Source organism: Anopheles darlingi, chromosome 2 (genome assembly GCF_943734745.1).
Source record: "Anopheles darlingi chromosome 2, idAnoDarlMG_H_01, whole genome shotgun sequence".
Classification (NCBI taxonomy): Eukaryota; Metazoa; Arthropoda; class Insecta; order Diptera; family Culicidae; genus Anopheles; species Anopheles darlingi.
The window spans coordinates 64,675,887-64,703,624 of NC_064874.1; the positions used below are offsets into that span (position 1 = coordinate 64,675,887).

The 27,738-nt window shown below is 47.8% G+C and overlaps 1 protein-coding gene across 1 annotated transcript; it reads right to left on the bottom strand.

The window, feature by feature from the left end:
• On the bottom strand, positions 1–27,408 carry LOC125959733 (ubiquitin-conjugating enzyme E2Q-like protein CG4502). The gene is made up of 5 exons (XM_049692634.1): positions 27,076–27,408; positions 3,317–4,889; positions 1,627–1,768; positions 1,197–1,546; positions 1–1,109 (listed from the first exon to the last, which is right to left on the bottom strand). The coding sequence occupies exons 2-5, from the start codon at positions 3,766–3,768 to the stop codon at positions 1,025–1,027; spliced, it is 1,029 nt and encodes a 342-aa protein (XP_049548591.1). The 5' UTR covers positions 3,769–4,889; positions 27,076–27,408; the 3' UTR covers positions 1–1,024.
• Positions 27,409–27,738: the final 330 nt, after the last annotated feature.

The window sequence follows — 27,738 nt, forward strand, 5'->3', positions numbered from 1 at the left end:
TACACTTGCTTACGCGTAACACGATGCCTTTTATTTACAAAAATCTTAAACAGTATGGTTTGTGAACAATTTCGTAAATCAAGCCAACGTTGAGCATTACAAGGTTGCCGAGGGCACAACCGCCTTCCTCTCTCTAGCCTCAATTGAGCCCTCAAGTTGAGCCCCAAAGACCAGGCCTTCACTGCCCTGGTTGGCTGCTCTCGCTCTAAATGCTCTCTTTCTCTCTCTCTCTATCGATCAACACAAACACCGATACAGCGCGATCGCGATATCGTTTCGAAGCGAGTTTGCAACGGTTTTTTCTTTGCACAAAATATATGTATATATCTATGTAAGTTCGAGGGCCCGCAGCCCGGCCGAATGCAAGGACACGGTTAAAAATACATTTAATTCCAATTAGCTTTTGGTGGCTTTGCAGTGTTCCGGGTTGTTCCAGTGGTTTTGTTTGTTTTTGTTTTTTCTCATTTGTACATCGATCGATCGAGGAAGTGCGGGAACAACAGGCTGATGATCTGATGGTATCCATGCTTGCCTCAGCCGCATTGACTGAATTCACGTCTACCAACATCTACCACTCTAGCTACAGGATCAGTGTAGCTGCGGCGGACGACTACAACGTGCTAACTAGCTTTAACTACAAACTAACCGATCAAAGCTCTGAAACTTAACGCTAGCCGAAGGTCGCCGATCCGATGATACCCGTGGGCGTTTACCGGGACTGATCGTTGAAAATGAACAAATGGGTTGGACCAGCACGCCAGGGATAGGGGGGGCTTACCGCAATCACCGTTTACTGCCACGGCGCCATGAGATCACGCTGTCTACTTTATCGTTCGCTTCAACGTTAACGGCGCGCCATTACTTTGCGGACTAACTAAAGGGACGTTTCATTTGGATGCGTACAAAATATCGTTGAATTTCGATTTCGAATTTCCCATGCTTCCCATCACGGTGGAAGTGCGGTGAGCATCCTGCTGCTGCTGGTGCTGCTGCTGCTACTACCGATTGCTGATGTGCTGCCACTCTAGCCATCGTTGAGGGCCGGCGTTACCCAGCCATACTTCTCGTGCGTTTTCACCAACGACCGGAAGGCTTCCTCTGCTGAGCGGCTACATATCCGGGAAAAGGGTTTCGAGATGAGATTGTTTAAATCATAAACGTGACCAAGTTTCCGTTTCACCGCCGCTTTCACTTACCGACTGAAATCCTTGGAGGATTTCGGTTTCCGGGATACCCGGCCCTGACCCTTGACAAGGCTGGCGGCGAACTGCATCAGAATGGCCTCGACCGTGTACGCACTGGCCCAACCGCGCGGTGTCAACAGCTCCATGCAGATAGCGCCACCCTCCATCACGAAACCCTTCTCGATGCGGGGCTCGACGACGCGCATAAATGGTGGCGCGAACGGGAAATTCTCCGGGAACACCAGGTGCAGCAGTATGAAGGGAATGTTCAGCTCGACCAGATCCTCGGCCAGCGGCGAATCCGGATCGATGCGGTACAGACGGGCGTGCCACTCGTACAGGTTGTCGTTGATCAACTCCACCTGGGGAAGGGGAAGAGGAAGGTGCGAGTGTGGTGGTGTTAGGTGTCCGAGGGACCTCAAGTGTGCAACCATAACCATACCGTGAAACAGGGTTCCGTCCGTGAGTGCTGCAACCGTTCGATCTCCTTCAGCTCCTTCATCAGGCGTCTCGAGCGGATCGTTGTATCGAGGGGTTTCGACGCAGGAACGTTCACCATCGGTGTGCTGGTGGGGGCAACCACACTATCGGGAGGGTAGGGTAAGGGAATTCAATCATTGAAGCAGGCGGTGTAGAGAGGGGCCAGTCTTTAGATGCTTTAAATGAAATTTAATGCACACCTGCCCATGCAAGTTGGTTTGCGATTTATGAGCGAACAATGAACTTCTAATGAACTTCGAAAATGTTACGTCAATGAAGATAAGGAAAGGATAGTCTTCGGTAGAGGTAACAATTTAACATCATTTACTTAATCTCCTTTGAAGCAATTGGTATCAATGAGAGACACTCTGCTTTTATCAAAAAACGTATTATCAAAGCTTGCGGTGCAATCGCAAACAGATCTTTTTTCAAGCTTTGTTGTGGTTTAACATTGTTGTTTTATTTGTTTTATAAAATTTATACAAAAGATAATCTTTATTTACATGTTGGAAGTGTTTAATTATTCTGTCCGATTTACTGCAGATGGATAAAATTAGTGTCATTTGATTCTTTTTATTACATATCCGTGGAACAGCTACTGTTATTATGCATCATTTGCAGTGTAGGTTCCTTCAATAAAGTGTTAAAAACATTTTATTCTTCTGAAAATATTACATTTTATCCCTGATAAAATGTTTTGGAGAGACATACTTTTTCAATAATTAAATTTGGCAGAAAGGTTACCAAAGTCATAGTATTTTAATGGAAGTTTTAGGTGAACATACTCTTGCTGAGATAACGTATCAGAGGGGGTTGCTCATTTTAAAAATGATGATTTTAGTTTGCAAGTTCACAAATGAACTGCTCAGCCATAAAAGCCTTCCCTATAAGAATCCTTGTGAAGCTGTTAATGAACAACGTTATTGACAACAATACATTCTACCAAGCTTTGGTCATGTAATGAACAAAATGAGATGAGAGATATAGTGAAAAGATTTTCTAATGAGCCACTACTGACAATATGTCAATAAATTTTGCAATATATTTTGGGAAATGTTGAAGACGAAATTTTGTACTGTTTGGTTGCTTCATAAGTTATTGAGTTGCAAAGCGCTTTCACTTTTATGAAAGTATTGATAACAAGGTATGTGTTTGGATTGCTTCAAAAGATACATAATCCGGAAAGGTCACATTTAAGATAGTTATATCATAAATGCTAAATGAAAACGGGTCAGATTAATTTACGCTCCTAACACAACGTGGTAAAGATCATCACTATCACTAATGATTCCGTGATGCAAGTTATGCAAAACGCTCGCCACGGTGAGTGAGAACATTGCAAACAAAAGAACAATTGAACCACTTTACCAATTTGTACACCAAAAACCACTCGAGTCGCATGTAGGTAGGATGGGATACGGTCCAAGAAAATCTGTTCCATTAGTCGTTGGCCGGGAAAATCTCATTCCTTGCAGACACACACACACACCTTCGCACAAGCACACGGCAAAGCAAATATGAATACAGAGACGAACTTCTTGGGAGGGAAAGGATAACAAACGCCTTTCACGCTTCGAGGCTGACCTGAATGCTGTCGAGGATTCCGGATGGAATCGGAACCGCAAAGGCAAACACCCGGGCACACTACTTACCATCGCAACCGTCTCATGGGGCTGTCCGTGTTGGTTTTACTGTTTCCGTTACCGGTGGTTTGGGTGGCGGGATTGGTGGTCCCGTTCCCCGTCGTCACTCCGGTCGCTCCGGCGCAGACAATCGGCGCACCGCTTGGGCTGGAGCTTCCACCGTTGCTACCACCGGGTGCACCATTCGATGCCGTTGTTGCCGTGTGATGATGATGAGGATGATGATGATGGCCGCCCAGGTGCTGATGCTGCTGGTGATGGTGATGCTGGTGAAGGTGGTGGTGCTGATGGTGGCTTTGATGCTGCTGCTGCTGTTGCTGCTGCTGGTTCCCCGTTTCGACCGTTTCCGAGGCGACCGCACTGCTGCTGTCCTTGTCTTTGCTTTCCTTTTTACTGTCGGACGAGCTCTTGAAGAACTTCCTAATGGCGGCCGTTACTTTCTCCTTCGATCGGGACGACATTCTCGATGCTTTTCCTTTTTTTTGTTGTTGGCGCGCCTACGTGATGTTGGTTCAGCGCAGTAGGCACGGACTAATACAGTATACGTGCCGCGCACTGTTAGTACGCACAACTGGTTCCAAACGCAACCAAACACCCACGGACACAGGTTATATGTTTGTAATCCGAAATATACAATTCCAATACTTGGCCGTACGGAACGAAGGGCCGTTTTTCTTTATCGCAGTTTTTCCCGCAGCCCACTTCAACCTTCTTGAATGGCTGAAGCGCTTCTGCTTTTCGTTGGCTTGTCACGACTGCGAAGGCTGCGATGTGATGTCAAGGTATCTTCTTGCCGGTGCCCGGTGTCTGTCGGTGTGTCTTTTGCGATTTGCCTGCCGGTCGCGTCCGATACCTGCGCTGCGGCTCACTGCGGCCGGAAAACGTCGTTCTGCAATAAGGCTGACTGAACGTGTTGTCCCAAGACAAGTGACATCAGCGCTGTCTGCGTGCTACTGCATGTGTATGGAGTGTTTTGGGTTCGTTAGATGATTGCCCTCGGGAAGAATGTCACTCCGGAAGCAGTTCAAGAGGGGGTGGAGGGCTTTGCACAAGATGTTTTCCGAATGCCCAAAACAAGACAACCGTGCACCATTCAACCGTTGATGTACGATGCGCGTGTCGGGAGTCAAATCACAAACCTGCGTCGGCGAGTACAGCAAGAGCAGCAATCTCAGGGAGTCATTAATATGTTTTCGAGAAAGTTGATGCCGCTGTGTCTGCTGCGTTTGCTGTTGCTTCTATGCTACGCTGGGAGTGCAAAGATCGCGGGGACCAAGTAAATTGAATTTCGTTGCGCAATCGTGCACAATAAAGCTCTTGGCTTCTATGATGGAGACTGCTGAGCAAAGTATTGCTTTCTTCTTGGCTGCTTTATGCTCTACGCTACCGGAAAGCGCTCGTCTCGTGTTCGTCTTTGTTTTCGTGTTGGTAAAACGATCTACCTCAACGTCAGCTTCAATCGCTTCTGTTGACTGTTGTTTCAGTGCGCGAAAGCGCGAAGAAGATGAATCAATTTCCGCGAGCGCTGCTGCTGCTGCTGCTGCTGGCGTGGCGCTTATTATTGTTGCACCGAGAGAATGGTCTGTGAATGAAATGGAGCGAACGGTAAAAGGGGATAGGCATTTATTAATGGCAGATGAAATGATCATTCATCAACGTAAAATAATAGCGAAACAGAATCCCATCGCAGCGCCTCGTGTACGCGGTATGGCTCTTCGTAAATCATCCGTTACGTTGTGGGTGTAGGTCCTGGCTCACATTCCCTGCTAGCTCACCGACATGTCACAGGCACCGGTGAACAGACCGGGCGCTGCGGCCGACACCGAGGGACTCGTAAATTATGATGCCAATTAGGGGCTTAATTCAATAGATCTACCAGCAGTGAACACGTGTACGGGATGTCAGAAGCCAAGGTACGGAATACGACACTCCAGTCGGCTGTAATCGGTCGCAAAGTTTAGTCTTACTGGTTCTTGGATTAAGGATGCGAGTATGATTAATTTTTGATTTGATTCAATAGATTAAGCGCAACTTAAGTACCGGCATCGCTACTGGAATATAATGTAATTTGAATGTGTTTGTTTGATTATTGATTAGTACCGGCCTTACGTTAATTAGGAATAAACCAGACTTATTTTAGAGGATTTTTGAGACGATGATATTCACTTTAACTGTATTGATTGAACATTGTGTTAATTGTCAATTTCTCAAGAATATCAAGTACTAGGAATATTTGGTAAAAGAAACACATGGCATTAATTGCAGGGCAACGTGTCTTCAAAAAAAACACATTTTTGCTATTTCTCTCGTACATCCGTGCTGAATTCTGTATGAGATATGCAAATCGATACTCTTTGGTTAAATAGGAAGTTTTTTTCTATTAGTTCTGCTCTACGAAAAAGTTTTGTTTAGTTATTGAAAAAGGTATTAACCAATTTTATAAAAACGGGATACCTGGAAAATAGTGTATAATAAATAATAATGCCTTTAAAAATTCTACAGGATCGGATCAGTGTTTTACCGACTTTGAAAACAAAGGAATTTAGAAGACCGCTTCAAAGTAGCGAGATTTAGCCATATATGAAACGTGCTTTTTAAAAATCAATATCCTGATCAGGGTTAATTCGAGTGTTTCAAAATATGAACACAATATTTGAAGGATACATCATTAAGAAAAAAAGTAACTATTAAATGCCATAAAACAAATTAAAAACCTTTAACTCGATGAGATCATCCAATTCAACATCACCTCAAAAGACAAACATTTCCCATCATTTTCAAGGCATCACGAAAGTGCTTCGACGGAATGAATTTCGTTTAATAGGAAAATGCTTCAACTTGGTCTCGCCATGTTAAAGCCACACCCTGGATCGCATCGCTTCCGTTGACCAGTCGCCAGAGAAGTTGACGCAAAAGTTGTCCTACTCGCTCCGTCCTTTGTGACCAGCTCGCAATGGTTGCCATCTGATGTGCTGCATTGCAGGGAAACGAGTGGACGAGTGGACGAGTGGAGTGTCACCGTCCGAACGGTTGATGAACGAAGAGCGACACATTCAGGACAGGCCCGGGATGAAATAAAGCTATTTATGCAAAAACTAATAAACTGCAACAACTGAAGCCAACCAAACCGGCCAACGCTGGCAAGCGTTGCCGACGGTGCCATTGCTGCAGTCTGATGAAAAATGGTAGCGCCCGTACCACCGGACAAACACAAACACGACTCGGGGCGAAGCATAACAGGACAACACCGAAGGCACAGAACATGAGATCCCCTCGTAGGTACGTCATGGTCATGTTTCATATCAAATTAGTGGGCTTCAGCGGGACGCCGCGAGTGCCCGGTCGTGATTTAACCACTCCCGGACACCACGGGTTTTTCACAGTTTCCACCGGTGCTTTGAGGTGGCATTTCGGTGGCGAAGCTTTACGAAATATTGAAGTTTAATTCAAAGTTACGGCCACTTCGCGATTGGTTTCTCGTTTGCCACGAGTCCGCTAGTGAGGGTTTTCTTTGCCGCATTTGTTTTTCACCATTAAACCATACTTTCATCACAAAACAATGGTTCCTGGATGGTGTCGTTAAACCGAATGGCCCTTAAAATGATGCGGTGAAGCTACAGACAGAGTTTCATGAGAGTTTGAAGAATGGTATCATATTAGAATGGTTAATTGAATGTGTTGCAAAACCAAACTAAGGATCCAACAGCCAAGGCCGATTGTGACCTATTTTCGAGTATGGCTTGTTGCCCTTTTTTTGTTCTCCATAAAATAAGCGTGACAAACTTTAAACCATTAACCGCCCTGCGGAACACATTGCGTTCGATGCTTATCGGCGTGCGGGTATCTTCGGTAGAGGAAAAAGGGGGCAGGCAGCAGGCCATTTGGCGAGATGGGATCCGCAAGATATTTGAAAATTGCGTGACCAGGGGAATGGTCACATTTTATTGCTCAATTTCGTTTTCCAGATGGTTTCCTTTTTTCGGTTGACCGAAACCACCGAAACCGAACTGATGAGTAGCATCGCCACCCGCTCTGAGCTTATTATAGAAATCTTTTTTTCTTATTCCCCTGAATCGTGGAGACGGGCATTTATTTTTGCAGCTTTTATTTCTGAATTTCTAATGTTCAGCAATTATGGGCTTAGAGCAAATAGGAATGCTCGGAGAGAGTTAACACTCGATCCAACAATTTGAAGCCGATTAGTCAACTTAAAGGAATATGATTTTAATATGTTTGATTATTATATCATACACAAAATGGAATATTAAAGCAATTAACCCTAATATGTATCGTGCGATAGTTGCGCAACAAAAGCCCTTTTCCTTCTCTTTTCTCTATTTTTTTAAGTTTGTAGTTTATTGTAAAAGTTTTAATTAAACGTCATATCAGACACCACTTTCCGCTTCGTTGTGAAATGTGTAGCACGATACATAACAGTCTCAACAATCCGGGGCCTTGTTGAGGAGGTAGGAGGGAACGTTCATTCAAATGCAATTTCTAACTACTCAAAGCTCCAAGCTCCAAGTGTGGCACGCGCACTTCGGAACACAAATTGGATCTCGGCAACAAAAACCTTGCACCGTGCACGGTTAGTAAAATGGAGGCGGAAGAATGCAGAAACATGAATTCAATGCCAAGGGATTTTGCCAACAAAATAACAGATTACTAATTAAACTATGCCACAACAATAGCCACGATGCACCGGCAGCAGTATAGTCCTTATGCCCATTGCACTCCATACTTGCAGTGAAGCTTCGTTGAAAAGCTGGTTTTGCAACAGACGAGTGACTGGTGGCCTCTATTTTCATTCTCTTTCTCTCGCACATTTCAACGCAGCCCCATTATCACTTCAACCAAGTTGATCCTCGTAGCATCAGCCTCCAACCCTCAGCTGGTGTAACTCGAACCCAAGGTACAGGAGGAGCCCGAATCCAAATATTGCTTTTGATGCTTCTGCAGGGTGGAAGAATGTTTTCCCCCAGTTTTTTTCTTCGCGAGCTTCATTCACGTGGATGCGCTGGCCACCTCTCGGTGTGGCCTTCGTTTTCCATTTCCGGAGGCTTGTTTGTTTTATGGGTTTATTGCGCACACGGCAAACGAAAGGCCGTGCCCTCTCGCTATAAGCCCTCGGGCCAGAAAAGGCAAAATGGAAAAAGTGCCCCCCAACCCCCTCTCCCCATCCCTTCACGAAGACCAAACCTGGGGGCTTTGCACGAGACTAATGGAAACCATCCATCATTGCATACCGAGGAGCGGCATTGTTCGCAACAGGGATAAATAGAGAAAAAAAAACGGGAATCTCGACGGGGAAAACGGGAAATCTCGCCGAGAACCCCGGAGAATCCCCGTCGAGGGTCGAGGGTCCGTACGGCCGATGGTCTAATGTATGGCTCGATAGCTTTTATGCAAACAAACCCTCTTCATCGGGGCTTGCCACTTGGATGAACAGCGATGCAACAAGGAACGTACGAACTCAAACAGAGAGTGAGAGAAGCCTGGATGCTGGAAGTGCAACAAAGTGCATGGGTCGGCACTGGAGTCGATATTGATGATGGTGCTGATGGTGCAATATTTCTTTTCGACATTCGGAACTTCGGCTTTTTTTCCTGGTTTTTTCCGCACGCACCGTTTCGAAAGATCAAAATCAGCTTCGATTGAATACGACACACCCATCGTCTGATCTGTTGGTGACAGCGGAAGTTGATAAGCTATCGCTTCGGCTCGTTGAGGAAAGTTTTATTGAACCAATTGACAAGCGTTAACATGATACTATTGTTTATGACAACCGTACTTTTCCTTTAAACAATTCTACCTTCAGCTTCAATTGGTTTATGGAATCGTTGTAGCAGCAGTCGCATCACTCTTTCCATCGTCACCGTTGCACCGAGCGATGCTACACTAAAGCTCAACATAAAACCACCCCAAAACCAGAGGTAAGGATAAAAGATTATTTTCGACCGGAACGGAAACCAGAACCGAGTGATTAATTATTCTGCTCGCTTCAATTGTGCTCGGTTTGCGGTACATTAGTGGTTTTCCGGAAGGAACAGACGGACGGACGGGGTGGTTGGTTTTCGCTGCATGTTTTATGTGACTGCGGTTGCATGTTCCCGTTGTGGTTATTCGGTAGGGTGGTTATTACTCGCCAAATGGTCAATGGACTGTGACCATCCGAAAAATAAGTATCGAAAGGGAAAAGAGGAAGCTTACTGTTACTCCGTCGAGTGCCAGATAATGTGTGGGAAGGACAGGACCTTTTGATTTTTTTTATGCAAAAGTGATTACATACCACTTAAGCCGGGGCTGTGTGTGTGTGTGTGGTTTCCTATTTTACGGCATTTTAAACATTTCCAATGACGGGAGTCCCACAATGGACTGCGCCTGCTGCGATGTTTATGGGTTGAATGTCCTGATGATCATTCAACCCAAACCCAAACCTGGGAGCGACATCGGGGGTTAACATTTTCATCAAATGCTGTCCCTTTCCCGTGTTGGTCATTCAACTGATGACTTTTCCATAAAAGACCGCATGGTATTCGATGCTTCTGCCCATCAATTTCCATCGCTGGGATGGTGAACATCTGTTGTTAGTAGTAACGGGTAGTACCGGGTTTCATCTTGCTGTGGAAATGTCACCGGAGTGCTCGTTTGGTGTGCTGCTTGTCCCGAATTATGATAATGACACTAGAATGACTTGTAGCAATATATGGTAATGGGAGGGATTGTGTGCCATTTCGCAAAAAGGCAACCCATAAGCTCAAGAGCGGGTTTGGTGTCGAAATGTGGTGCTTCTGTTGCTGTAAACAGAAAACGGAATGATATCTTTTCCTGCAGCAAGGGTCGTGTTGATGGTTTGAATACTTGAATTGTTGATTGAATTCAATATTACGATCTTCTGCTTATCTGTTGAGTATCCTTTAAGCATTGCTTGGAAAATATTATTTCGTGGAAAGCCACTCTCGAATAGCTGGCATTATGCAGAGCAATCATAAGAACATTTCAGCAGCAATCTGATCTCATACCGACATCATGGATAAGATCCACTCATCCTTCCATTACGCCAGCAGCCGGTAGCCGGAGAAGGCTGGCCAAATCCTAGGCCACAAATTCGAGCCCATTAAACGACAATGGCGGCAATCGTATAAAGCTATTTTACAGTTTCCAGTCACTGTTCACCCCGACAGCGCACCCATTTACGAAGCACTTAATCATCGTCATCGTGTCTCATCTACGACAGCCTAGCTAAGATATCCATCTAACCACCCGCACCTTCCCTCCCTACCGCAGGTCGATGGGGTTGAGGCATTCGAATGCGTGACGTCGAGGACGACGACGCCACACGCACCCTTTCAAACCCGGTTCGTTTTCCCTTTTCCAGCCCATGAGCGGCTTTCGTATTTCGTCTTTCCACGGCCCACGCACATTCACGGGGCGCTTATGATCTGTCAAGGCCGTGAAATGTGATTTATTTCGGGAGCATTTCATGCATTCATGTATAAACCCGCTCTCCACCCACGGGAACCTCCTTTTTTGCTCGATACCCGACGGTAGAACATAAATAAATGTACAGGAACGGTTGGTTGAAAGTGTGGCTTTTTCGGGACGGGGCGGAACAAATGGTGTGTTCGGTGTTCTTTACGAGACACAGGAGTTCCTCACGGTACCGCCCGTTTTTTTCATCCGAGTTTTCCACCAGCAAATCAACGCCTTACTCGAGAGTGTGTGCGCCTCTTTTGGGACGGAGAAGAAACGAACGGGAAAAAAAAACATCGGAGATCCAACTCTCATTCGCCCCCGTACCTGCAAGGGTCGATGTGGGTGCGACGGTGGGGGAGAGGCGGTTGCACGCCTGAGTTACGACGTGCCTATATTGATTGGATTTCCGGATCGAAATGAGAAATTCTTTGTGCGAGCCGTGACGGTGTCCGGTTTGCTTGTCTGTTCCCTCAAGACTCCAACCGCACCAAAGGACCGGCTTACGGGGGGGAATGCAAACAAACAAACAGGCAATAAAAGGTCGGCGAAGAAACGGAACCAGATTCAGAAGCTTCGATGTTTTTGGGTTCGGGTTCGGCACTCCGCCGGTTTTCCGGCGTTTTATTACAGCAAAAAGCACTCGAGTGGGATATTGCACCGTGCTTGTTAATGCACAATCGAGCCTCAATCACTCGGCATCACCATCAGGATTTCAATTGAGCCACGAGAGAGAGAGAGAGAGCATAAGCGAGAGGGAACAGGGAAGAGAGAGAGAGCTTAAGTTTAATCTAGCATTTTATGTTAAGCTGCATCAACTCACGTACTCAAGCTGCTTATGCTGCCGCTAATCGGATAGGTAATGTGTGTCTGTGTGTATGTGTATGTGTGCGCACACATGCTGTTTAAATTGTTATGAGCGTTATAACCGGCGCACTCGAGATTGTTGATGTTAAATGAGCACAAAATTGCAGCAAAACTTTTAGAGAAAATCCACCACGCCAGCAGAATCTCCGCTTCGTTCCGCTTCGTTTGCCGGAAAAGTTTTTACAATCAAGTGCAAAGGGGTGGGGGGGGGTGGATGGTTGATCGGAAAGTTTTGTGCCTACATGTAGACTGCTGCAACGTAACGTGCAAATGCTTTGCAGCTATCGAAGCGAAATGTGAAGTACGTGCAAACATTTGCATACTTTGACGGGGTATTGCGAAGCGCAAGGAGAGAAGCGAAAAGTGGTACCCGGCGCCGGCACCGGCACCGGATGATGTAAAGCGTTTCAGTTTTCCGCATACTTCCGGGGCCGGGCGCCAGCGCCAAAGCCAACAAGAATCCGGCCTGCGTGCCCGGAGGGTAACTTTAGGCCAAAGCGCATGCTGCTGCAATCCCTGGGATCCCCCGAAAAGCCGTCGTCTTCTACGCTTCGATGATGTGCGGACGATGGATGACGGTGACGACGGCGATGACGACGACGATGGTTCAGACGGATAGAAGGGAAACGTGACGAGCGTTTGTAAATCCCTCGTTGGGGGAATTTTTTTTTTACTTTATTGTAAATCGGGCATCGGGTACCTCCGCTGCTCCAAAGCTTGTGAAGCACAATGTGCGTTGGCCGTGCCTACGATACTGCTGATGCTGAAACATTGGAATATCGATTAACTGCCCGTGCCAGCGTTTCGTGACGTGCGCGTTGCCTGGCGGCTGCTGATTCGCAGGTCCTTGGGGAAATTAAAAGCTCACGACAAGGGACATCACCAGCCCAACGGTACACGCACACGGAACCACGTACCAAAGCTTCGCCGAGGTAGATAGTGATGAGAGCTGGCAGTCCAGCGATTCCGTGACAACTATATACGTGGAACTAAGCTGCGAACTGTCGCCATGAATGTGTGACGGTTGCGTTCGGGGAGTTTAGCGAGGTGTTTGAGTTGCTTGCGACGAGTATATTACTCATCCGGAACCGATAGCCGGAACGCTCGACACGCAATCGCACTGTTTGCTGTGCGACTTTCGGAACAGAGAACAAATATTGGACATATCACAACTATTGAGCTCTATATCGTCTATCCTAGGTAGATGGTTCTACCAATTTTCCCTGGATCTAACGTATTTCAAACAACCATTTCGATGCCACCGCATCGGCTAGATAAAAGCAAGCAAAAAAGGAACCGTATCCATATTACACAAGAACCACCATTTTGTACTAATATCATTCCCGCACGAAGCACAAAACAAAAGGTTCCAGCCCAACATTAACGATGTAAAACATTGCTCAACATGCAAAATAATGGAAAATTGTTTTCCAAAGCAGCTCCCAGCAGCTTCATCGCGTTCCGCCATGAAATGGCATAATTGGAATCGAGCGCCAGCCGCATTTTCACATCAAAAACACCCCACGAACCAAGGATGCACCGAAAGGATGCACACACCGTCTGCTAGACCTCGGCCTTATCGAGCCCCCGGCCGAGAAGAACCACTTCTCAGAAGCATTCTTCGGTAGCAGCGGCGTATTCTAGCAGCCGCCGCCAATCACCGCGGCCATCCAGTGGAAGAACATTCCACGAGGAAGAGATAAAAGGGAAAGGGGTGAGGGGTTGGGGATGCCTTAAATTTCACAAATTCCTTCCCGAAGCTTACCCACGCTTATCGGTGAACCCTTACCGATGTCTAGCCGTTTGCAGTTATCTTTATTCACGTTTGATATTCCTGCTCCTTCTGTTGCTGCTGCTGCTGCTGCTGTTGCTGCTGCTGCAGCTGCAACGTGCTAGTGAATGGGAAAAGCAGCAACTGACACCGTACGTAGCGGGCCCGGGTTAAGGCTTCTCCTTTATCCGTTGCCACCCATTCCATCGCGTCGGTAGTTAGTTTTCCCGAAGAATTTTCCCCGAAAAATGGGTACCAACCGAACGACGGACGCGGTGGCGAGCGAATATCTTGCGATCGTTTTGTCCGCTGCAAGTACGGACCAGTTAATGCTGGTTTAATGTGTCTGTGTTCCAGTCTGCCTGTGTGTGTGTAGTATTCACAGTTGATGCTGAATGCATCGGAAGAGAGCATTTTGTTTCGCTTCTTCTCGGAACTACTTTCCTTTCTACAAAACCTTCAACCAAACAACCGAATCCCGCACTCGCTGCTACTTTGATGCCTTCATTGTGACCTTGTTGTCTTACGCCGTTCATCTAGGAGCAGGAGCAGGAGCAGAAGCAAGAAGAATTCTCGCCAGAAGCGAAAGTTATTGTGCCAATTGTGCACGACTCTATTCGCCAGTAGCAGTTGCTGCATGGTGGTATCACTTTACTCTGTACAGTTGAGTGCTCCATGGGTCCCGGTTTGCATTGAGTGTGTACACACTGGTCTGGACCGTCCGTCCGTCCGTCCATTCCGGATGCCCGTATGGTGCGGGCTGTCCAGATAAGACGATTTACGAAAAGGACGAACGCGAAACGTGCTCTACAGTGGACGGGATGGATAATTTCGGTTCAATTATCGGTTGTATTTGCCCTTTTGCGAGCATACTCGAAGCGAGACTCATGAACTGGCTGGCGCTGGACACTTCTCCAAGAAACAAACATTCCGAGCATACCACCGCGGGCGGCCTGTTCTGGAGCTTGGCGCTCGGTGCAGAAACAGAGAACAAACAAAGTGCAATCTCATAAAAGTTTTAGTTTTTCCTCGCACATTTTTATCACTGTGCTAGTGAGGAGCTTGTTGTGTTTGCTGTGGAGTTGTGGCTGTTGGATTGTCCTTGATGATACTAAGGGGACGTCCTAATGGGCACATTATAGCACAACAAAACACAAAATACTCCGGTTTGTCCGTAGCTTTCAAATAGTCTCCAAGGAACGACAGTACTACTTAATAAAAAAAAAATGAGGGCTTATATCGCGTAGAAGATCATATTATGGTAAACACAGGACTTTAGCTTACCTTGATGCTACCCAAACGACCACATTCCTTCCACGCCTTCCAGATAGAACAGATCGAACATCAAATATGCAGAACGCGGTCCTAGATACCGATGGTGCCCACACCAAACACACAACCCCCCCCCCCCCCCCCCCCCACAATTATCATACTTATTGCAATCCGGTCGACCCCGAAATGACCCACAATAATCGACTTCTTGCCTTGAATGGCCACAGCCGGCCAGCCGCACCCTGGCCTGGAGTAAATCCAATTTGCAGGACGTCGGGAATCGGAAATGGAATACGGTCGTGGCATTAGAGCCGCTGGATGGAAGCGGCCAAAGATTCGCTACGATCTACCGGGCGTGCCAGGGTGGGGCCGCAGGGCGAACGAGACTATTGCATACTTACTTCATACATTATGCAACACATGAAACCCATTCCTCGGGCCGTCCCCCCCCCCCCGTCGGTTATTTGAGGTCCGGTCATTTTGAGCCGCAGGCCGAGACGCCATTGTTTCGGATGGAAAAGATCCCCGGCATCCTTTTTGTCTCCGAACCGACTGCTGTGCCCGCAACGCTTGAGTGAGTGTTTTGAGGCTGTGTGGAAATAGTGCAAATACGGAGTGACTCAACCGTGAACGATGTTGCTCTAGCGCCTCTAGCGGATCTCGGCGAAGGCCTACCGGGCGCCCGGCAAACTTCTGTATACTTCCAGGGCGGAAGTACTTCACATCGTAACATAAACATAGTGTTTGCCTTCCTTATCTCTGTCTTTTTCCTTCTCTTTGTCTCTCAGCCCTACTTCAGGAAACGAAACGAATGCTTTTGCTGGGGACCTTGACCAGTCGCCGGCCAGTTGGTAAGTCCTTGAACCTTTTGAGAACGTCGGTTCGCCTACGACGAGCGGCTAGTGTCACATCGCTTTTTACTCATTGGAAAATTATGCTCAACACCCTTGCGTGCCTCGATACAACACAAACGCACTCAAACCTTGGCTTGGGACTCGTGATCGGAGAGTAGGAGGCAGTAAATTGGGTTCCCGGAAAGCCACGCGTTCCTGCTTCTCGATGACGTCAATAGCGTCGAGTGTCGCGAAGAAGAACGACCCAAACGATGCGTGCATTTGCGGAGTCTTTACCACGACGATCCTTACTCTTTTGGGAACAGCAAAAGAGAGGGGGTCCCCCTTGTTGTGATATCGTCGCTTTGGCGTAGTGCATTGGACGCGTTGGAGGAGTAAATGAATAAGTTAAACAGAACGAAAGCTTTTCTCCGGACGGCAAAGAAGTTGAAGCAAGCAAAAGTACGTCACAAGGGACCAATACTCCTTCCACGGCGCTTGCAGCGGAATCTATTTATAGGATCCTAATATGGCCTATTCCGTGAGTAACGATATAAATTTCCTCACCTCCCCATGGTAATAAAATAACTTTCACGAGAGTTGCCGCGGTTTGATGGATGGGGTTGCCGGTGTGAGCCTCGGGTTTAATGTTCTCTCGAATTGGCTTCCGAATGGCCGCGAGAGCATTGCCCGGGGGGACGCGATACCGATGGAATGGCAATTGTGCTTTTATTAAATGAAGCGATTAGTTTGCCGGATATTATAGAACCATGACTGATACGGTCCGTTGACCGCTTTCTACCTTGATATGGTTTATGGTGCGTTTTGAATGAAACACCAACAATTTAAGCATTGTTTTAAGTAAAAAAAACCTCCCAAAAACCAGTATAAAAGTATTGCGGAGTCCTTCAGAACTAAACAGAGGTTGCGTACGGTAATACATAATGTCTCACTAACGCTACCAACCTGTTGTTGTGTCTGGTCACAGAACATTATAATCCCACGATACTACTCCAGCTCATTTGCTTTCTAGGCAATAGGTTCACGTGGCACGAACACAACCATCGCACCTTTTGTGGCTCTTCGCCACCCAGCACCGCCTCCGGTGGATCATATAGCAACGGCACAAGATCACACCCAAGGGGTAAAGCTATCCATTACAACCGGGGCAGCGACTGGCGCACTGGAGTGAGCAGCAATGTTTCACTACTAATGGTCCCGTTTGGTACGCTTCGGTTCCTCCTTAGATAGTCCACCGCCAGGACGGACAGGAAGGTAGTGAAGGCATTACGAAGAGACAAGAAATTGGTTCCCCGGTGGTGGATACGCGGTCTACGCGCGCTCCACTGAGACACTGAGGCGTAGCTGGAGAAGATTTTCCACGGCCCACCAACAGCGGTAGCGCTCCTCCGGCTGCCGGTGGTAGTAGTTGGTCTCATATTTCATCCCTTACCCGGGGAGTTGGTAAGGACATAAAAATCCTTCAAACAATGCCCTTGTTCTTTCTCTGTTTTCTCGTGAATATCAACCTCACCTTCGTTTTGATCTTCGGCGAGGTTAGGTTCACTCCGTTCGCTCCGATACGGACCTAGCCTACTGTTGAGTTGATCGACGCCCGACCATTGAGATGAGATTTATTTTCATCGCTTCATGCGTAACTGGGGATGCGCATCCCAGTTGAGGATCCAAGTTAGCGACCTTCTCTGCCGGGATCCCGACTCTTCCGCTGCCCGAGGGAATCATAAATTATGCTTTATTGGATCGGAGAATTGGATCGAGTAGATTTGATTATCTGGGATGCGAAAGCACTCATTCCGGTCAGCCGTTCCATCGCTTCGGTTATCGCTTGGAGACGCAATCCCCAGTATAGGAGGATGATTTAGGAACGAAGGAGGAACTTGAGAAACGTTCGAGACACAAATGAAGGATTTCACTTTCCCTTTTCACTTCTAGCTGGAGAAGGTCAGGTTCAGAAAAGGGAAGCGTACATTCGAGAACTTCTACAAGAATCTCTCGTCTCGGCTCTGCCGGATGCCGGGAGGAAAATGTATCGCCGAGACACCGAGCAACACACACACACACACATCGATGCGAAAGAGGAAACCATTTATTTGCCGTGCCATCAGCAGGATAACGGGTTCACAGACGACTATCAAGGTGCTGTGGATTGAATGGAAAGATAAGAGCGATAGAGAGATCACTGGAGCTCGCAGATGATGTTTGCTCTCCACTCTGAGCTACTCTTTTCAAACGGAGGAAGGATAGAAGAAGGTGCAAAGTGGAGAGGAGGCGACAAGTATAGCCTAGCATACAGGAAGATTCCCTTAGGACCCACATGCTCAGCATTCCACCATTCCAGGTGGTGAAGGTAGTGCACTAATGCACTCCGCAGCTTACCGCACCTGGCAGTGCGTGTAGTGTCTGCATAGGCGATGAGGCACATCAGCACTGAGTAGAGAGAAAGAGAGAGAGTAAAGTGTTTACCGATGAACACAGGAATGTGCTGTGGCCCTGGTTATATGCTCATGCCCGCTCGCGCATAATGCATTCCTTTGCTTTTGGGAGGTTTTTAGACGAACAAAAGAAGCGCCAAACGCTAGCATTTAGAAGCATAGAATGTTGGCAGCTGTCGGCGGTATGGGCTCCAGGATATGGGCGTTGTGCATTTGTGACTGGCTGTGCTGCTAATGAGGGTGTGCACAGCTGGCACTGGGAGTTAACGGATGGTATGCGTTACACACCACTCATAAAATGTTATACAAGCAACCTCGAGAAGCTCCGAGAAATCTAGGACAGTTGTCTAGAGAAGCTTCGAGAGATGGATTTACATTAAACGCAATCGCAAGAGCTTAACCGAATCATTTAATTGAAGATTATATCCCCATTATATCCCTGTACATGCTGCATAAAACACACACACACATACAGCATCGCCAAAGGCTGTGCTATCTTGAACTAGCTGTTCAAGTTCTGATAAAAACGATGGCCAGAACATTCGAGGTCGTAGCACAACCTACCAACGTCACACAGCCAGATCCATCGTAGCAATTTGCAACATTAGAACCGTTGCCTCATCCCTCCCTCCCCCCCTACCACCGTAGATCCGGGCACCGCCTGTAGGTACATGCATGCTGTAACATTGCTTGCACATGTTGCCACCAGTGTAGCGGCGGATTCCATCGCATGAAGCGCCATATGAAGCGCTCCAGTTTTAAGCGGTCCGGTGCTTCACGTTTCAGGCCAAACACTTACAACAATTGTTGCATATAGAGAAGTCTGGTAGGTGTCCTTGGTAAGGCCCCATGCCAACAAAGGACGACGTCGGTGCTGGTCGGTGCCGTCAGTTGCACTACCAGACCGACAGACCGACCGACCGACCGGCCGTATGCTGAGCCCTAGCAGCGTGCAACCGGATGCGACCGGAGTGTTTCATTCCAGCAACTCTACCCAACAGCGAGCTTTCATGTGCGAGCATGTAAGGCGAGCAATTTGAGCGTCGTCGTTGGTATGATGGTGGCACAGTGGCCTGTGATGTGGGGTGGGGTCGGGGGGTGTTATGTGAAGAACATCGACCGATGAATAGATATCATCATATTACGGGGAGAGTTATTTGCTGCGGGTGGCCTGGCAGCCGCACCCAAGTACTTCCGTGTAATCAGAAGCCCACTTTAATTAGAACACCACACGGGATACCATCCTTGGTACCATAAATTTAAATTGATTCCGAATGGCCGAGGGGCCAAGCGAAAGGTGGGCCCTTGGTAGGGCCGCTAATTGCTTGATATTGGAGATGCAAGCATGCAGATGATCTTGCTTGAGCTTGATTGAAAGACATTACATTTAATGAGAGAGAATCATATCGCACCCTTCCTAGCTTGGATTGCAACAACAAAACAGCTTCTAAATACGGTTCGGATTGCCTCATATTATAATCCGCCAGAGGTTTGGTTTCGATCATCTTCTTGCTTTCGTCACTAGATTGCTTCGATTCCAACTTTAATTAGCGACGAATTGCGGTAATAGGATGCTGATGGACGATTTCCGGAACACTGCTTTACTTCCTCACAACACCATCATCGTCGTGGAATTCCGAAAATCATACAGAGCAGCAAAACTTCATCTCGATGGAATGAAACGGTTCCCGTTATCGTAGCACGAAGTGTTGGAGTCATGTTACTATCCGCCCCAGACACATCAAAACAGCAAACGTTGGCGCCGTGCATGCCACCGGTCTGTTCTTTGTCTCGATTGCTTCCCGTTTTGTCGCAGAATCAGCAAAAAGCATGTGACTCATTGTGGCGCTTTTGAGACCCTTTCATTCGGCCCGCGAAACGGATGGCTGTCAAATCCGAGAATTTACCATTTTTCCCAGCATTGTTAATGATGCCGTCGGTTCCACCAATGCATCCAACTGGATCCACCATTTGTTTTGGTTTGCAGATCCACAAATAGCTCCTGCCCCCTCTATATGCGGTCGTATTACTTTACATCGAACACAAAGATCTAACCGTGATCGGCCGCGGTTGTGACACGCGCGGGGGGGGTAAAAATAAAACAGAGAGGTAATAATGAACAAAGTAATACGCGACACCAAACCACACCATCGCTCGCCACGCTCCGTCTGTCTTTATGCACGCGCCATGTGCCGACCATCGCCGGTTGTTACGCCTCAACCGGTTCACCGATCGTACCGCACCGATCGATAATCGCGGTTTTATGCGAATGGATTGTTTGTTGGCTGCTCGCTTGACTTGCGGCTATTTAAGGCTACGCCAGTTCAGTTCCTTTCGCTGTCTCCCTTTGGTCTCTATTGGTGCTCCCTCACTACGTCTCTGTCTAAGTGCTCCATCGAATCCAGCACTGGATCCTACACTAGACGCGTTACACACTCGCGAGGCAGGGCACTAGAGCGCGCGACTCACCGTCGGCGTTGCTCCAGTCCAGTCGATTATCCGATTATCGAGTCGTAACATTTGTTTTTTGTACCCCGCCTACCCGCCACCCCGGCTAATGGCGGCATTGGCGCAGTTGATGGTCTGATGCAGACCAGTGGGAGCTGGCTAATGGTCTCGCTGCTCTCGTAACTAGTGATAACGATCCGAATGGAACCACTAATGTTCTACCTCTTTCTCTATTCTCAGGCACACTGGACCGATGTGTAATCAGGAACCGGGCGACGGATTATGGACCAACATCGATCACCGCTTAATTGGATCATGAAAGTTTAAAATGGAGGACTCCATGTAATAATCATCTGGATCTAAACGTATTCCTAGAGAGAGCTTATCTTTGCCAGCGAATAAGCGATTAAATATAATTCTCGTCCCCGGTATGGTTAATCTCCGGATCAACGATCTATCTACCCCGTTTGGTTCGGTTCGGTTCGGTCGCTAATCCATCGCTTCAATCGGGAATCACCAACGCCTAAACCTTCCGGAATCGATGCTCGAAATCCCGCGACCAAAAGAGTCGAAAACGTTCGAACGTTTGTTGAGGTGCTCCGGTGTCTGCACGGTTCAACGGGTGGTGGGTCGGCGGCCAGCGGCTTGAAACTCGCTTCCGCACCCACGGACTGCCAATGGCATTCAACACAGCTACGGCGGCTCAAGGACGTCTCACGGTGGCAAAGAACTTGAACTTCCAGCAGCAGCAGCAGCAGCAGCAGCAGAGCAGCGTACGCTGCGGTGCCGGAACTCGCCGTGACTGACGTTATGCGTTGGTTAATGGCACGTTTGGTCTCGCGGCGGTTATTCCGGCCGGCGATCGGTACGAAGATGAAGGCATTCTTTATGTTGCTCACGGTGTTGTTGTGGCACGCCGAGGGTCCGAAGAGTGGCTTTATGGTGAAGGAGCAAAAGGAAGGGAAGGTAACGTTTGGTTTGAATTCGATTTCACGGTTCCTTGCGAGTGTTTGCGTTAAAGGGTGACCAACCGAAAGAGCCATAAAGCGTTAACTGTATAAAATGTCTAATTGAAATGGAAGCTGTAGCTTGAAGTTATGCTATTTATGGATGTAGTAATTATATGGTTGTAATACTGCCATATTAGTTCAAGTGTATGTTAGTGTGAAATAATGAACAATATAAATATTGTTAGGTTTATAGTAGCACTAATTTTAAGTAATCGACGTAGTCGCAAAGGCAGTAGACAAACAACTCAAAGAAAGTAAATCTCATTTTCAAAATCTTAAGATTCATTAATTGTCTGTGATTGTTTTAAAATGATGTTTTACGTAAGCCAAATGTACTCAGATATTAAAAAATCGATTGCTGCATGTTTTATATAATCCAAACTTGGTGGTTTAACATAAGAAAAGGGTTGAATACTTTCTCAATAAGGGATTGTATTCACACCGTTTCCTGTTTGCGGATTCCTTTATGCCTTCATCCCAGTCACAAGATTAACCGCGATCCTTTCTCCTGCTGGCTTCAGCCCACCTCGTGGAAGCCGATGCATTCGAAACGCTAATGCCAATGCCCATCCGTAAACCGGAGCCAGAAGCGGTGAGTGAAACGGTACTTACCCGTTTCATTATTCAGCTTAAGCAACTTCCAGTTGACAAACCGCACTCGCACCATTCAGCCCATCAAACGAAACGAAACGAAACGAAAAAGCTGACGCTGACCACGAGAGTGAAAGACGATTCCACTCGCAAATCAGGATGCCCTCGATTGGCAACGAATCCGCACGAATCCCAAGCTGCAGTTGGTGGTGCTGCACCAAGATGTCGACTCCCTCTCGTAGTTCAAGGTTCTGGTGTGGCATCGGAAGAAATGGCCCTGGGGGTTGCACTCTCGCAGCGCGCACTCGCAAATTAAACATCGGCTTATGTCCCTTCCCCCTTGGTGGAGCAGGAGGAGGAGGGCAAGTGTGCGAACACGGAACCGCACCGTCCGGGCGGGCGGGTGGGCGGTTGACCAACGGCGAGGTGCGCGAAGGGGAAACCAGTTTCTTCCAACGCACAACCGCCAACAGTGCGCGTCCGCGTAGAACGTGCCAAGCTTGTTTCGCTGCTCAACTACCTTCTGCTGTTTCAGGCCCCAGCACTGGCAGCACCAGCACCAGCAGCAGCAACGAAACAAAGAAAACGTTGAGCGAATGCATTCGACCGAGAGTGTGGTGCAGTTGCAACCTGCGGACAAGACACGGGCCGTACGGGGTTTATGGTATTCGGCGTCGGACGAACGACGCTCGAGACGCGAAGTTCCTTGACTTTCCACTGGCTCTGGTTGCGACCGTGGATTTTGCAGATGCGCCTGAGATGGTCTGATGAAGTACTCTAAAATCCGGAGCAAACCATCGGTCGGTCGGCCGGCCGGCCGGCCAGTATTGAGCTACCGTGCGGTATAAGTGAGTTTGACGTTTGTCAGACGCTGCTGACAACGCTGTACAACGCGGTCTTTGCGGTCACAGAAAACTGGGTGGTAATGCGAAACAAAAGCTCCCATTTTGTTCCAGGAGGGGGATGGAAACAAACTGCGAGTGCTGCGGTTGACACTCGAAAGCAGATAAGTCAGTCGTTTGCTACCGCGAATGGAGGGGGCGTATAGAGGCGCCGATAAGCAGTTGCTGCACTAAGGAGCTTATCGAAGTAGGGAGCAAGTGAAATGAATTTGAACGTAAACGCACATCATGAAAGTCTTCATAAAACAATCACTCGAAAGGCGAGAATAGAAAGGCTGACGGCGGTCGGTAGACTGTGTTAAACTTCGAGCGAACCAGTTGGATGTGCATTCCGAGCAAAATATGTCAAATGCTGTCACGGCAAATCCCCATCGTCGGCACTAACCAGATCGTCTATTTCGGAATATATGCTGTAGGGAGGGAAGGCGACAACCATGACATCGACATGAAGCTGCTGTGCACCACAGATGCTGACAGCCATCTAAGATCCTTGAGCGTTGGAGCAAAAAGGTTTTAGCATCCCCATCAACAGCCCATCGCCATCATTATCATAATCGATATCGTCTTCGATGAACCAGATGCCGCCACACGATGCCATCGCGATGAAGCATGTGCCGTGACAGTTCGATGTGGGACGTGCGACGTGAGTGAGTAGGGAAATTGGATGCTAAAACCCGGCCAAGGCGTTCACTGTCACACCCGGAAATGGTGCCCTCAGGCCACTCCATTCCAACGGTCACCGGCGCGTTTACCACGCCCTGCCGCTCTGTCTGTCGATGACCACACTAGGACACACTGACAAAACTTGGTAGCAGCTTGACAACAGCACTCGGAGCCACAACGGAGGACGATGTGGAGCACATTATTCTCCACATTGGCCCGACTGACCCGCACCACCACCCGGAAACAGTTTAATGAAAACGATGCTCTGCTCTGCTTGACGGTTCAGGATCAAACGGTGGAGGATTCGCCTTGGTGGCCTTGGTTCGCTTGAAGGAGCGTCCTGGTGTGTGTTTGTGTGTTCGCTATATTTCAGGACGATCCCCGTTAAACTCAGAAAGTGGAAGTTTTCTTTTTCTCTCTCGAAAAAGGCAAAAGAAAAGAATCGTGCTGCTGCTAACGACACGACACACACACACACAACGGTTCAGGCGAACACCGCAAGACGTCTAGTTTGTTGCATGTTTAACGCAGACGATGTAAAGTTGAGATGAAAGAAGCGAAACTTGTATTATTTCCCGGCAAACGGAGTACACACTGATAGCCGTTTTGCCGAGATTGGGCGAGCTGGTACGTGGCCAGGGCGCCAAAAGCGAAAGCGAATGAAATGATAAAAACAGTGGCGATGCGAGAAAGAAGCAAAGGAAGGAAGGACCCGGGCCGAGTTGTCTCCTTGAAACGAGCTTCTACTGGTGTCGTCAGCGTTGGTGTCGCCTTAGTATAGTAGTAGTAGTAGTAGTAGGACAAGCGTGCGCACACGAGTCCGTTGAAATTCTCGGATAATTACCGGATGGGGGTGATAATGTTGGTTTGCTTGAGCAAAAGCCCAAGCTCAGGCCCAGTCGGGCGGATATCAAGGTTGGAAGCCATTTTCCGGCTAAGCGCGTTGGCATGTACCGTCTGCTGGCGTTGCCCGGCACACGGGAAGGGCCTACTTTATGCCTCTTTAAGCGCTAAGCTACTGAAAAAGGGTCTCGGTATTAGGGGGATATCAAAGGAAGGATCTTTGGGATTAATTGTGGTTCTGTTGTCGCACTTTTTTATGTTTGTGATAACTTGTGCGGTACCAGTGAGTCCATTGTAATTAAGAAAACATAATCAAGTGTGTTGGTAATTACTTGAAACTATTGCTGCCGTGCAACTTACGCACTCATGGGTTGATGGTTTTTATTATTTGATATTAAAGTTACACAATCTGTTAAAAATTCTGTCGAGTGTCGTTTACCAAATTTTTGTTTGTGAAACTTATAACGTTCAAAACTTTAACATTGTAAAGTGAACCAGAATCAACTAGTTATATTAAATATAATGCAATAAATCAATACAGAAAATAGAAAGATAGAAAAAAAGATCATTAAAAACACAGTAAAGAATGTTTGCAAGTTTTGTATGTTTGCATAATTAAACAAAATAAACAATATCTACGGTATTTGAATATATAGTGGAAACTGTCAACCATCAAAGAGCATCCCTTCGAACATGCAATCATCCTACGGCAATCCATTAATCGCTACAAACGGAATACTATTCATGCTTTCTCTCGAACAACACCAAAGCGTTTGCTACGGCTTCGTGGCACTGTTACACGTCGGTACCGAATTTCTCGCAAAGTACCACCCAACCGAATCTCTCGAAACACCGCAGGTCAGTGACATAATGCGGCACCAATCGGTCGCCACGAGCTGACCTTCTTGTGGCCAACTAGGGAAAGACGTTCGTTGCCATTCCGGCGATGGCGTTCCCCGGCGCTACGACCATAGGTGACCTCGCTCAGTCATCGGTCGCGAACCGCTGACGACAGAGCAACGACCAAAGCGACCCAGCAGCAGCCATGCCACGCCACGCGATAAGCCTTCGGCATCTCCTATTGCTCATTTGTCACGGAGTCCAGCCGGCTTCTAGTTCACTTGTTCGCTTCGCTCTAATATCTGGCATTTATGGCACGTTGGTTGGTGGTGCCGCTCGGGCTTGGTCGTATAAATGTGGCCACACGTCACGGCTCGTGTGAATCCGTCAAACTCGAGGCTTGACCTTCGCGCGTACGCTAGCTGCTAGCTAGTCGATTCCCATGAATTTCATTTTCTTTATGTCTCTCTTTCTCTCCTCGCAATCTAAAGCGCAGCCACAAGGATCTCGGCACGCGCTTCATCGTGTATCGTCATCCGGTGTTTGGCCATGAACGTCAAAGCCGAAGTCGAGTGCGCCGAGCTGGTCCGAGTCGTAAAGACAAAGCAAATGAAATCGAAAATATCATTTCCTTCGCCGGAACTTTAAAAACAGAGCAGCGATAGCTGGTTGGCGCGAGTTTGTTTTCGTCTTCATGTCGTCTCGAGCTTCGTCCGCTTAAGTAATGAAGTATATCGCATCCCCGGTGCACCGGAAGTGCCCCGTGAGTCGCGGTGAGCTTTGTGATTATGTTTAATACATCATGCTTGAAGCACATTCGGTGGCCCGGATGGCTGACAGACGGGAGCTGATTGAAGCTATAGTGGAAACATAAATTATCGCCGAGCCATTTAATCATTCTTCTGAGGGCTTCTGAGACGTGGTTACCATCCGGATTCGCCGGTACGCTGGTACCATGTCCGACCACTTCTTTCTTTGCGCACCAGTTCGTACGTCAAAAACAGTGGAGTTTTCGGAAACTGCAAATCCAACTTTTTATTACATTTTCCATTAAACTTTGCATCCTGCAAATATCCTCGGCCACTGGCACAGTGTTCCCGGTAGGTGGAAGATACTGCAGCCAAAGGAAACGGTAGCGGGTAAAAAATGAGTTTCAACCTGAAACGAACGAATACTTTCCAGCTATCGAACCAGAAGGGAGCTTCCAGCAAAATAAAAAATTATCCTGTACGAAAGTGGCGAGGTGTTTTTTCGTAGGAAATATTTTGCAATCGTTACAGGATTCTAGGGACCAGCACTTTTCGAAATGAATTGCCATTCCAACAGCATCGGTTAACGGAACTGCCAAACAAGCCAAAAAAAAAATACTTCAAATGGAGCAAAGAGCTCAATCACATTTGTACAGCGAGTCCTCATGCCACTCAGGCACCCGTCCCGTCGGGTGGCCTCGTGGCCCAGTTAATGATCCGTGATGACGCGGACGCCCATAAATCAATTATGTACTCGGCACGGCTCGTGTACTCCCCGAGGGAAGTGTATGTTATCGTGTGTTATCTAGCCCCGGCGGGTGTTATCTAGCCTCAAACGAAGCTAATCAGGCAAATGTTGTTGTTCTCAGCTGATTTCGGCGTGAGGTCGAGCTCGAGCTGGTGGTGATGAAACATTGTTCAGCAGCATCCACCTTCGCTGGTTGCTGCCGGCTGTTAGTGTAACGCTCCCGCGCAAGAAGGTAAATGGCCGAAGGGGGGGGGGGGGGGGGGGCTAGGTTTTTAGCTGATAAAATGAAAACACCTGTGACCTACCTTTAGCGTTCCCTTGCGTTCCACACGGTACGTTGATGACATAAGGGGCAATCCCTGGTGCAGCTTCGAGGCCGGTGCGGGGATACTAGCGATGCAGCTGCAGTGGCTGCTAATAAACAAACTCCCGGCACTCCCGATAAGCCAGCCACCGATGGCTACACACCCGAACGGTCGTATCACTTGACTGACGGTTTCAATATTTGCATTTACAGCGATCTCTGCACTGTTTACACTGGTATGTGCGCTGTGTGCACTCGGCTACCGGCGAAGTAAGCTGCAACGAACCAGAGCACTCGCTTGCAAACTCGCGATAACTGCTACAAACACGGCACGGCACGGATTGTGGGTCACTGGACGGATGGACGGCTTTCTTCTCTCACTTTTGCTCTGCATGCAACCACATACATACACACCTCCGGGGGAGTTGGCTCAACGTGCTCGCAAGGTACAACACTAGACGACGCTTATCTTCTGGAACGAGGAATCGAGGAAACGAGGAAGTAGCAAATGGGCACGACCACCGTTAGCACGTTGTTTGGAAGACGGAGTAAGACGAGGGGAGAACAAAGGTTAGCGCCGGGAACTGTGAATGAGGCCACTCAAGGCATGGGTAAGGCAGGAAAGGGCGAATAGACCAGTGAAGTCTGCACAGCAGAGGGAAAC

Coding starts and splice junctions, on each gene's coding strand:
- LOC125959733 (XM_049692634.1), bottom strand. CDS start 3,768: ATGTCGTCCCGATCGAAGGAGAAAGTAACGGCCGCCATTAGGAAGTTC. Junction 1,769..3,316: donor CCCATGAGACGGTTGCGATG/GTAAGTAGTGTG, acceptor CCCTCCCGATAG/TGTGGTTGCCCCCACCAGCA. Junction 1,110..1,196: donor TCCTCCAAGGATTTCAGTCG/GTAAGTGAAAGC, acceptor CCGGATATGTAG/CCGCTCAGCAGAGGAAGCCT.